The sequence below is a fragment of the Sinohyriopsis cumingii genome, chromosome 9 (assembly GCF_028554795.1).
Source record: "Sinohyriopsis cumingii isolate HCF-2022 chromosome 9, ASM2855479v2, whole genome shotgun sequence".
Classification (NCBI taxonomy): Eukaryota; Metazoa; Mollusca; class Bivalvia; order Unionida; family Unionidae; genus Sinohyriopsis; species Sinohyriopsis cumingii.
The window spans coordinates 76,496,673-76,510,099 of NC_142969.1; the positions used below are offsets into that span (position 1 = coordinate 76,496,673).

General features: G+C 34.7%; 1 protein-coding gene across 4 annotated transcripts in view; it reads right to left on the minus strand.

The window, feature by feature from the left end:
* The window catches only part of LOC149792052 (semaphorin-5A-like), a 499,542-nt gene that overhangs the window by 181,514 nt on the left and 304,601 nt on the right, over positions 1-13,427 (minus strand). For 3 of the 4 annotated variants that reach the window (XM_089970552.1, XM_089970548.1, XM_089970549.1), the window contains one exon: positions 1-100. This exon is cut by the window's left edge and continues 118 nt beyond it. In XM_089970552.1, coding sequence (XP_089826678.1) covers positions 1-18 — 18 coding nt within the window. In that variant the 5' untranslated portion in view covers positions 19-100. Of the gene's footprint in view, positions 101-3,916; positions 4,014-13,427 lie in introns of those variants that run through there. The other variant, XM_089970550.1, reaches the window with a different exon arrangement.

The following is a 13,427-nucleotide window of genomic DNA, read 5'->3' on the forward strand; positions in this document are numbered from 1 at the left end:
CCCTGTCTTATTCCTCATGTTGGGAGTAAGGCTGACTGAACTGTTCTTGGGCAAACTGACCACATTATCAGCCTCACTTAATCACATTCAATAAGCAAACCTGAAAGTACACAGAAAACAAGTAAGAATTTTACAAATTCTACCTTTATATTTTATTTTGTATACATTTTACAGAATTCTATCATCTCCACCTTTTTCTTTTATATGAACACAATTAAACACCATGTTTATGCTCTCATCACAGTGACTACTTCATTTCAACTTTGAAAAAATTAATACTTCATTGATGGTCATGCCTCTGCAAAAATGAAGACTGCAATTTTATTCCAAATTTACTGACTGAGTACCATAACCAACTTGTTAATTGAAAAACTTGTTAATTGAATAACTTGTTAACCGAATACATGATTAACTGGATAAATGATCCCCTACAACTTGGTTCTAGCTTTACATCTCAGGTTTAATACTGACAGATTATGATTTCTGGTTATAAACAAACATTTCTACTGGTCAACTCTACTTAGGAAAGGTGGAGTTATTAGACTTTCTAACTAAGAATTTCATAAGTGCCTCCTACCACCTTTATTTTCTACAGGTAACCTGACCACATGGGAACTAATACCATCTGTGTACTCTACAGGTAACTTGACCACATGGGGACTCCTACCATCTTTATTCTCTACAGGTAACCTGACCACATGGGAACTCCTACCATCTCTATACTCCACAGGTAACCTGACCACATGGGGAATGCTACCATCTTTATTCCCTACAGGTAACCTGACCCCAGGGGGACTTTGTATGACAATATAATTTTATGTCCAATGCAATTACCGGTATGTCACTACTTGAAATGTCAAACTTCCTGACTAGTAGAAACCATTATAGTTACCACTGGCCTACAAACTCTTTAATATAGCACACATCATACCTTGTCATCTAGCATAACTTCTATAGTATGGCAGATAACTGAACCTGCTAACCCACAAATGGAATATAGATATAAGTGTGAAGCAAGCCTTAGCTAGAAACCAATAGCCTGCAAACTCTTTAACACATCAAACCCTGGAGGTTTTTGTCGTTTTCGTCTGAAATTCGATTAGGAAACACATTTTGAAAGCTATTTCTGAATACATCTTAAAACACCAACTTCCAGGTGATCTTCCAATAACATACTGCCTAGCTGTGCTAGAAACATTGTTTTTCATTGGCTATTTGGCTCGCGCATGAGCAGAAGGGTAAAAGTTGGACCCATTATTTTCATATCGAGACCACTCTTTATTCCAAAAGCCCATATTATCCTACTTTTGGCAAAGGTTCATCTGTCTGTTTGCAGTTCATACCAGTCTGCCTTAGATTTGAGACCAAAAAGTCTAAAATCCTGACATAAAATTGGATTCTGACCAAGGGTGAATTTTGGATAGAAAAAATCAGGTTAAAAAATTTAGGTGTTTCCCTCTGTATTTTGCAGTGCAACTAGAAATTCCAGATTTTTTGGTATCATTGTAGAGCTACATCTGTCTACCTTTCTATAATACCACCCACTTTAGTTTGTCATGCATGACCTTGATGCTACAGAGCTCAGCAGTAGGATACTACCTCCTGCCGCTTAAACTCATCACCAGGGGTTAATGTGTTAACTAATATGGCACCTGTCACACCTTGTCATCTAACACTGCTTCTATAACATGGAGGACAGATATTCATTTTTTTAACAAAACTTGTTAATAGCACAACTTATATTTTTGTGAAGTTATTATGATCCTATAACTTTTCCAAAAATCCATACTTTGATAATAACAGTAAGAACTCCATGCAACTTTATGACTGCTTTTCTTATTCAAGCGACATAAATGACAGGCTTTTGTCCTCGTAGCCAAATAAATAACTTTTTTTTCTTCATCACCAAATAAATGATGACTTTTGTCCTTGTTGCCAAATAAATGATGACTTTTGTCCTCGTAGCTAAATAAATGGCTGGCTTTTGTCTTCTTAACCGAATAATTGCTCTGTACTACATTGTTATTCAGTAGGGAAAAAAATCCAATAAAATGCATGTCCTTCAACTCCTGCAACTAGCCTGTCCTTCACAATACTAGAAAAAACGTCCATTAGATTTAAAATGGATGCACATACTAATGTTATTAATAATACTTAGGAATGACCATACAATCTGGCATTATTTGTATCAAAAGAAGCCTTAAAGTAACTAAGCAACATAAAGAAATATCAGTCTTAGTCAGACTAAAAATTCAATACCACTCTGTGATCTGGACATAAATCTGATTAACTAAGTCTGAAACAATAGTACAGTACTGAGTTACATGTCACAAATCTATACCACCACACTAGTTCTCTCATGTACAATATGTAACAAATCTATAGCCCCACACTAGTTCTCTCATGTACAATATGTAACAAATCTATACCATCACTCTAGTTCTCTCATGTACAATATGTAACAAATCAATACCACCACACTAGTTCTCTCAGCAGAATATGTAACAAATCAACACCACCACTCTAGTTCTCTCATGTACAATATGTAACAAATCAATACCACCACACTAGTTCTCTCATACACAATATGTAACAAATCTATACCACCACACTAGTTCTCTCATGAACAATACGTAACAAATCTATACCACCACACTAGTTCTCTCATGTACAATATGTAACAAATCTATACCACCACACTAGTTCTCTCATGTACAATATGTAACAAATCTATACCACCACTCTAGTTCTCTCATGTACAATATGTAACAAATCTATACCACCACACTAGTTCTCTCATGTACAATATGTAACAAATCTATACCACCACACTAGTTCTCTCATGTACAATATGTAACAAATCTATACCACCACTCTAGTTCTCTCATGTACAATATGTAACAAATCTATACCACCACTCTAGTTCTCTCATGTACAATATGTAACAAATCAATACCATCACACTAGTTCTCTCATGCACAATATGTAACAAATCTATACCACCACACTAGTTCTCTCATGAACAATATGTAACAAATCTATACCACCACACTAGTTCTCTCATGAACAATATGTAACAAATCTATACCACCACACTAGTTCTCTCATGTACAATATGTAACAAATCTATACCACCACTCTAGTTCTCTCATGTACAATATGTAACAAATCTATACCACCACACTAGTTCTCTCATGTACAATATGTAACAAATCTATACCACCACACTAGTTCTCTCATGTACAATATGTAACAAATCTATACCACCACTCTAGTTCTCTCATGTACAATATGTAACAAATCTATACCACCACACTAGTTCTCTCATGTACAATATGTAACAAATCTATACCACCACACTAGTTCTCTCATGTACAATATGTAACAAATCTATACCACCACACTAGTTCTCTTATGTACAATATATAACAAATCTATACCACCACTCTAGTTCTCTCATGTACAATAACAAATCTATACCACCGCACTAGTTCTCTCATGTACAATATGTAACAAATCTATACCACCACACTAGTTCTCTCATGTACAATATGTAACAAATCTATACCACCACACTAGTTCTCTCATGTACAATATGTAACAAATCTATACCACCACACTAGTTCTCTCATGTACAATATGTAACAAATCAATACCACCACACTATATGCTTCATGTATGATGTGCAAAAGATCGACACCACACTAGTTCTGTCTATATGTTAATGTCCTGAACTGGTCAACTCTTCATCTGTGCAGACTCCTTACTCACAAGTAACAGATGTTTTCATATTCTAGGTGGAGTTTTCTTTTTTCTAAATTATAATAAGTACTTTCCTTGATAGGTACACAGCAAATAATAATCAAGTATGTCTGCCTGTTATAAAAGACAATAAAATTGCATTGATTATTTCTACCATGAAGTAATTTTGTAAGGTTTCTCTATCAACTCAGGATCACAGAATTCCAACTAATCAGTCCAAGTTGACTACCATGGTGTGTCTTGGAGGAGGCACTTTACACCAATTGCCTTGGCACTAAATTCCAATTTGTGTTGCTTTACAATAAAATACCAAGCCAAAGATATCTACCAGGTAAATATCATCTACTGCCAGTGTAAGAGGAAAACGTATTCCAATAAGGCTGAAAACTGCAGACCTGTGAAGAAACCAACAACCCTGTATTTATTTATTACTCCATGTTTAATGAGGCTGTATATTTGGCATTTAGCCAGTCTTGTAGACCTCCACTTATTTATAATAAACAACAAAGTCATAATATTGTTTATCTTTAATAAATTCAATATTTAGACTGGTAACATAAGATAAATTTATATTAAAAAATATATATATAAAAGTACATACACTGCACTGCATAAAATTACACAATGATATTCTTTCATATGTACACATACGGATATACAAAATAACCAAGACACTTACACATAAAAGTATCTTACTACATTAAGTGATATATCTCTCACAAAACAGTTTCAATTTAAACAGTAAATAAAAAAGTAAAAAAGATACTACTACTACTAGTACTACTACTACCACTACTACTACTACTGTGTATAGCACAGGCATGGATACCTATAGATGAGGTTTTCCAGAATGAGGTGTATAGCACAGGCAAGGATACCTATAGATGAGGATTTCCAGAGGGAGGTGTCTAGCACAGGCATGGATACCTATAGATGAGGATTTCCAGAGGGAGGTGTCTAGCACAGACATGGATACCTATAGATGAGGATTTACACAGAATAAGGTGTATAGCACAGGCAAGGATACCTATAGATGAGGTTTTCCAGAATGAGGTGTATAGCACAGGCAAGGATACCTATAGATGAGGATTTCCAGAGGGAGGTGTCTAGCACAGACATGGATACCTATAGATGAGGATTTCCAGAGGGAGGTGTCTAGCACAGGCATGGATACCTATAGATGAGGATTTACACAGAATAAGGTGTATAGCACAGGCAAGGATACCTATAGATGAGGTTTTCCAGAATGAGGTGTATAGCACAGGCAAGGATACCTATAGATGAGGATTTCCAGAATAAGGTGTCTAGCACAGCCATGGATACCTATAGATGAGGTTTTCCAGAATGAGGTGTATAGCACAGGCATGGATACTTATAGATGAGGATTTCCAGAATAAGGTGTCTAGCACAGCCATGGATACCTATAGATGAGGTTTTCCAGAATGAGGTGTATATCACAGGCAAGGATACCTATAGATGAGGATTTCCAGAGTGAGGTGTATAGCACAGGCATGGATACCTATAGATGAGGATTTCCAGAGTGAGGTGTATAGCACAGGCATGGATACTTATAGATGAGGATTTCCAGAATAAGGTGTCTAGCACAGCCATGGATACCTATAGATGAGGTTTTCCAGAATGAGGTGTACAGTGCAGGCAAGGATACCTAAAGAAGAGGATTTCCACAGATTATGGTGTCAATCAAAGCCATGGATACCTAAAGATGAGGATTTATACAGAGTAAGGTGTTTAGCAAGAGAAGGAATTTGTTGTTAAGATCAAGGTATCAATAACTTCTTTTTAGTGATAGATCCAAGATTAAGACAATGTGTGTCAGAGATGGACAATATGTTAAGACAGTGTGTCTCAGAGATATACCATACATTAAGACAATATGTGTCAGAGATAGATCATAGATTAAGATAAAGTATGTCACAGAGAGACCATAGATTAATGCCATGTCTGTCAGAGATAGACCATAGATTAATGCCGTGTCTGTCAGAGATATACCATAGATTAAGACAGTGTGTGTCAGAGATAGACCATAGATTAATGCCGTGTCTGTCAGAGATAGGCCATAGATTAAAGCAGTGTCTGTCAGAGATAGACCATAGATTAATGCAGTGTCTGTCAGAGATAGAACACAGATTAAGACACTGTCTGTTTTCAAAGAATTCGGATACTCGTAAGTCCGACTGTTACTGATAAAATGTCACACCAGTATTGTCATTAATTTTGACATTTGGAGCCAGCTTAATTTTTAAACACATTGGTATGGTTTTACTGTCACTACTAGGTAAGCATTGATCATAATGTATACCAGCTGTCAGGATCAAACTCAAGACCACAAGGAAACATATCAGCTACCATGAAACTTGCAAGGCAGATACCTCTCTATCAAGGACACTTCGTCGTAAAGACAACTTTATTCTCTCATTCCCATACATGTATGACAGTTTGACAATATGAGATATCATTGTGTTTATTACATAATGACCATGGCGATGTTTGAAGCAATCATTTTACTATTGAAATTACAATATATTTTGCCAGCAATTTTCCTCTACAACAATGTTTTTGTCGTAAACAAAATGTTTGATGGTCTATCAAGCATACATTTCTTTACATAAAAAGATACTATGTATTTCTATAGCCACAGTGGTTCTGATTATCTTGTCTCCTCCACACTTCTCTGATTATCCACCATCTTGTCTCCTCCACACTTCTCTGATTATCCACCATCTTGTCTCCTCCACACTTCTTTGATTATCCACCATCTTGTCTCCTCCACACTTCTCTGATTATCCACCAACTTGTCTCCTCCACACTTCTCTGATTATCCACCATCTTGTCTCCTCCACACTTCTCTGATTATCCACCATCTTGTCTCCTCCACACTTCTCTGATTATCCACCATCTTGTCTCCTCCACACTCTGATTATCTGAACTGAGAGATAAATAAACCAAAACCTTGTTCCTACCCCCCCACACACACACACATTCTGACCCCAAGGTATGATTTTATTATCCCACACCAATACATATGACAGATTTTATTAATTTATCCCTTTTGTTGTATCCATAATAATATTGACCTCTTCATAAAGGACACCTGTCCAGTAAGGACAAATTATATTGTATCAAGAGTCATTAATACAAGTGTTTCAATGTATGTTACAACTCTGCCATGTAAATCCTTGGCGAGGGTGGTAAATGTTGATATATTCCACTTTTTCTGCCATTCATTCACTTGGCAGGTAAGACAAAACTAACCATCTTCCAAATACAAATGTTGACAACCCTTAAAGTCTTAAATTTAACATATATGCCTATCCATTTAAAAAAATAACCAGCACAAAAATCAATAACTGATAAATCATTTGAAGTTGATTAGAGTATGCAGTGTCCAGTGTTGCAGCATGCAGTGTCCATTGTTGCAGCATGCAGTGTCTGGTGTTACACTATGCATGAAGATATTACCTACATCAAAGAACAAGAAAATGATTGATTTCAAAGCCTGTCTATTACCCTGTCTTTATTTCCAAATGATTTAACTGGGATACAGACAGGTGAAGATGATGGACTGTTTATCTAGACTAGTTCCTGTCAATTACACTTGTATCTGACCTAGTGGCCATATTTGCCAGCACTCCAGATTTTGTTTTAGATCCTCTGATTTTAGCACTTGATTTTTGACCTCTGACTTGATATGTGTAGTCAATGGGCTAACATTTTCAAAAAACAGTCCATTTTTATTTTTGTTTTTGTTTTTGTTTCTTTTCAAAAGTAGGGGAATATTTTCTTCCAAAATCAATCTTGGTGCTAAAATTAAATTTTTTAGTATGCTTTAATGTCCATATGTGTACACAACCAGTCCACTCATGATTCCCATAAAGGAAACTTTAATTTCCATGATGCCAGTAGCATACATGTTGGTGTCTGATATGTTTAACTGTCAATGAGATAGAGCTGGTCCCACTTATAGTAACTTTCTTCCTCAAATTAATTTTTCTTTTATAATATTTTCTCATGACTGTGTGTGCAACAATTAATTTTTCATTAAACATTTTAACTATTATTGGGAATAATATAAAGTTAAGGTATCTCAAATTCTTTTTTTTAGAATTTTTTAAAAAAAACTTCTTTACTTTTTTGAAGAAAAAAAACTGTCATCAAATCTTAGGAAATTCTCAACTTTTGTTCCAAGAATAAAACACCATGATGATGTAGAATTTGTGAACTTTAGTGTTAAAATTTTTTCACAGTGCTACCTCTGATTTATATCCAGAGAGCATAAGATTTATGACAAGCCAGATAAATGTAAAATCTCAAATTAGCGAAAACTAATTTGAGAAATTTTACTGAAACTGGGACCCAGATCTGGACTTGGATTTAAACTACGGTTAAAATGTACAGGGTGGGCAAAATCATTACAAAAAAAAGTGGTTCTGTACATAATTTGCTAAACTGCAAATATAGAATACTCCTTAAGTGCTAACACTATCCTAAAAGGTGAACACTGTTTTGTGTTGTCCCAAATGTACTTCAAGAATATGCAATGATTATGTGGTGCCAATGCATTGTTATATGGCTAATCGGATTTTAGTAATGGTAGCCCCTTATTTGATGGTGGATAGCATCATTTGACTGCATTTGGGTGAAAGTAATAACAATAATAATAATAATAATGATACTTTATTTACAGAAAGGGGATTCATTTAGTCAAGGACAATTCTCCCTGGAGGCCCTCTTATGAAGAGTGTAATAAAGTGCTATATATGAAAGATAACAATAATTAATGTTCATTTTAATGTGTTCAGTATTGAAATACTAAATTCCATAATCTATTAGAAACACATGCATACTCATGATATTACTTCTTAAATACATTAATATTTTCAGCATATTTTACATGTAGTGGAGTTAGCTTGTTCCACAAAACTGTACCAGAGTATTGGAAGCTCTTTTTAAATTGCTCTGTTCTTGGTTTTGGTGCTTGAAGGTTTCCATGTGAAGTCTAAGAAATGACTGCAATGGCTTATGTATTTCTTCAGTTTCAGTGCTCAAAAAATATGATAGCCCAATGCCCAGGGCCCTCTTATTTCAGATTATGCCTCTCTTTTATTCCAAGTGAGGTGCCCATCGGGCATGTAAAAAAAACACAATAATTTGCCATGGAAAATATCAATAGTGCAGATGAAATGAATAAATTTATTTTCAAGATGCCGAGAGACTAGTAAAATTATTAATATTTATCCCCACGTATGCTCTTTACCCTTATGAAAATCATCTACATGTACTTGTAATACTTCTTTCAATCGTCACACATGCCATTTTGGGTGCAAGCAAAGTAAATCCAAGTAATCAATCAAAACTTCTATCAAAATCTGTAACCATTACAAAGCAAAGCATGGGACCTATGAATAGAGAACAGATTACCTGTATTACTAAGCTAGTGCTCACATGGTTTTAAGATACATATGATTGAAAAATACCATGTGTGTGTGTGTGTGTGCATGTGTGTGTGTGTGCATATGTGTGTGTGTGTGTGTGCATGTGTGTGTGTGTGCATGTGTGTGTGTGTGTGCATATGTGTGTGTGTGTGTGTGTGTGTGTGTGTGCATGTGTGTGTGTGTGTTTGCGTGTTTCCAAAACCAGCTCAAACCAGTTTAGTGGGAAATGTTCCAGCAATTGTTGCAACCAGTGCAATGATGCATGTCCACTTAAAGGGATTAAGGCTAGTGGCTAGCAGTTCATTAATTAATTTATTGTTGAAATCTGCTAAGTGCATGATGTTTTCTTGAGGTACTATAAGTAATAAAGGGATCAAATGTGGCTGTAGTGGCTTTTGAGTTTTGATTAACAATTGGCCATCCACTACCTGAATCAAGATAAACACCAAGGAACGATGAGTATTTCAAGTTTGTAAAATTCTCCTTGTTTAATGGCTACTGCATTTTTTCAAAATGTTTCAAGTTCATGTTAAATGAATGATAATTCAGCTATTCCTTGGTCTAATACCTTGGCACTAACAACACCACAATTATGTACACCACAATTATCAACACCACATACAACAACACAATAATCAAGCAAACAACTTGTCACCTGGGTACAATTTGTCACCCAGGTACATTGGTGAGCATTTTTTAGCTAAACTGTGAAATACTGACTTATCAAAATGTAAAGTTTGACTCTGATTAAAGACAATTTATGTAAGGCGATACAGGCAGAAATATCAAATGTGCTTTAAAGCTATCTTGAACTTGGTGTTAATCACCAGGTAGCCATCAATCTAAACACTAAATCTGCCTTTGTATAATGCATGTTAATCACCAGGTAGCCATCAATCTAACACTAAATCTGCCTTTGTATAATGCATGAACTAGGCAAAGGGAACAAATTTGACCCACAACTTGTAGTTAAATTCCATCATACTCCCAGACAAGAAATAAACTTTGAAAAATTTCAAGAATATTAAAGGAGGGGAATCAATGCAAACTGTACTATTTTATTCTTGGTGGAAAATATAAATGACAACTGGTTTCAATCAAAATGTTTGAAGTGAATGTATGGGCAACAATTAATGTTTCCAACTCTTTGAGTTAGAGTTAGAACATTCTAGCAACTTAAAAGTATAACAAATCTACATTATACATTACATTCTAAGTTCAAATTAATACTTCATATTAACGTATAACAAATCTAAATTATACATTACATTCTAAGTTAAATATAATACTTCAAATTAAAGGATCATTACAGTAACAATAATGATGTCAATGATCATTCAGTTATTAATGATTTCATTGACAACACTTAACCCAGTAAAATAAATAAACATTAGCATGTACAAACAATAATATCATCATCTTGCTTCATTTATACAGTTAAATTTGACATCGTTGTTTATATATCCCATTCCACACCCACGTTTCTCTCCCTCTCTCTCTCTCTCTCGACACCACCCCCACCTTGACATTGCTCTGGCCTGACCCTGACATTGCACTGGCCTGACCTTTACATTGCACTGGCCTGACTGCAAACAACTACTGATGCTGCTATGATTTTTTTTAATAGTTCTGTTAATGATAATTTTTGACTAAGCTTCTTTCAAACATCTACTCACATTTATGAAACTGAAAGTATTATGGGTCATTAATAAAAATGTAACAAAATTAGGTCAAAGCAACCCATATTTCACACTCCACAAATTTGTTTCAAGTTTTGCTCTGTGCTCAGTTTGTAGGACACTATTGCCTGCCATCATGCAATTTGCTATGTAGATTTGTCAAAAGAAATAGCAAGACACCACATAAAATTAGGTTACTGTGACCTATATTTAATGAAATAATTAAATACATGTATTAAGTTCATTAATATCTTATTTTCTCAATGGATGCTTTCTATACCACCACTGGAGGTTGTCTTACTTTGCACAGTTTAATTATACCATACTTAAATTATACACTTGATACCCTGTCAAATTTGTATACTGATGCCCTATTTAATTTACATAATAAATACCTTTTAAATTTACATACTGTTGTCCTATTAAATTTATCTACTGATGATCTACTAAATTTACATGCAAAATTACTCTAAATTAACTTTGTAAAGTCTTAGAAAGTAACAGAACAGGCTACTTGGGATGAATATGAAGTCTGAAATAAAACTTGCAATCAAGATGAATTTTATACAACTTCCTATTTAAAGGGTATGACATAGAGTAATCTGCCTCTTCTAATTAACAAACAGCATTTTCTGATTGGCTGAATGCCACCAATGAGCAAGTGAATTAAAATAGCATTTTCTGATTGGCTGAATTCCACCAATGAGTAAGTGAATTAAAATAGCATTTTCTGATTGGCTGAATGCCTTCCAATGAGCAAGTGAAACCAAAAAAAATGTTGTCTCATAAGCTGTATGCATGTGATGAGCTTTAAGTAAAATTATATAGAATAAGAACAATAACAGCCTGGATAATAGTCTGGTTTCAAAGACTTCCTCTTTTCTTTTAAAGATCATCAAAAATAAAGAAGTCTGGACTATACATGATAATTGTAAAAACTGAAACATTTTCAAACAACAAATGCAAAATGTGGGTAAAATATTTTGGATTGAATCACCTTGATCTCTGCTGTGGATATCTTCTATGAACTTAACTACATTTATTTTTCCTCATAAATTTGCTAAACATAACCTAATACACACCTGCAATGCAAAAACTGTGTAGACATCCAGTGATTCCACATATGCCATTTTAAGAGGTCTAATGCAAGCAAGCAATTTTGTCTTACTCAGTAAAACATAATGGATAAGACATCATTTTATTTCTCTGTTAAAGGTATATAATCACTATGGAGAAAAACCAAATATTCTGATTACCTTGCTATTTGGGACAATGACCTTTCCAATAGTTTCACATACAAGAAAGGTGACAGTATTGTGTATATAAACAAACCCAACATCCAAAACTTCCATTTCTAGTTTCCTATGTTGCTGGGGGGAGGGAGAGTGTAAAATAGGCCTTATGTGCTATCAAATATGTTGGAAGAAGTAACTAATGGACATGGGAAATGCATTAGTACAGTTTTCTGCATGCCAGACTTATGATTGAAAGAGTGCAAGTTTGAAGCCTACCACTAAATCAGCCCAGGCTCAGCTTTTGTGGTACATCATTGCCACAACAATTTACTCCAACTGCCTTGGTACTAAAAAACATACTTGTGTTTGTATGTCATGAAACACCAAACCATTTCTTGTAAGGATACCCATGTTATCTAAAGTTCTGTTTAATTAATTGAGTATTAAACCCAGAGTTGGAGCACAATTAAGTTGGGTATTTTGCGAATGCTGCAAAAGTAATACTTGAGACAAGACAAAGTCTTAATCAACTCAGTGTCAATCATGCCTTTTACAATGCATCAAGCAGTTCAGTGATCAAGATCAATTCAGGGAGTGTTTGGTTATATGGCTCTTGTGAGTGAATGTTCTGACAGTGATCATGCACTGTCCTTTCAAATATGCACATACCATCCAAAACTTGTTCCAGTAGCACAGTTTATACTGATCAAATGCACCATCATAAAACATGGACTTGGCTCATGACAGGAACAATATACAATACCAGATAGTGCTTCAATTGAAATAATTGTTCACAATTTTAATGCATAGAATAATTGCTTTCTACACTTTTAGTCAATTTGTTTGTGTTAAGTATGAAGATCTACCACTTATATAGACCTCTGATTAAAAATTGTCCAGATAATATAGTTTCAAACTCTTCAGCTATTGAAAACACAAAAATGAATGTTAACCAATCAAAACATAGTTGTGAAGTATGTATAATCTGGTTTGCAATAAATGTACCCAGTGTACATGGCCAGCTTCACAATATATGTACTCTGTAATGAAACCAACTTCTGTGTACTGTGTTGTATATATCATTACAAATCTACATACTACATGAGTTTTCATATTATCAACCATATACAGTGATCATAATGTAAATCAATATGAGGTACTCCATGGTTGATAAATTTGTAAAGCTATTTTACAAGTCTGTCAGCGTTAACACTTTATACAAGCCCCTCACCTGTAACACTTTACATAAATATATATCTTCCCAGTATGTAGAGTTTATAAACCACATTAACTTGGCT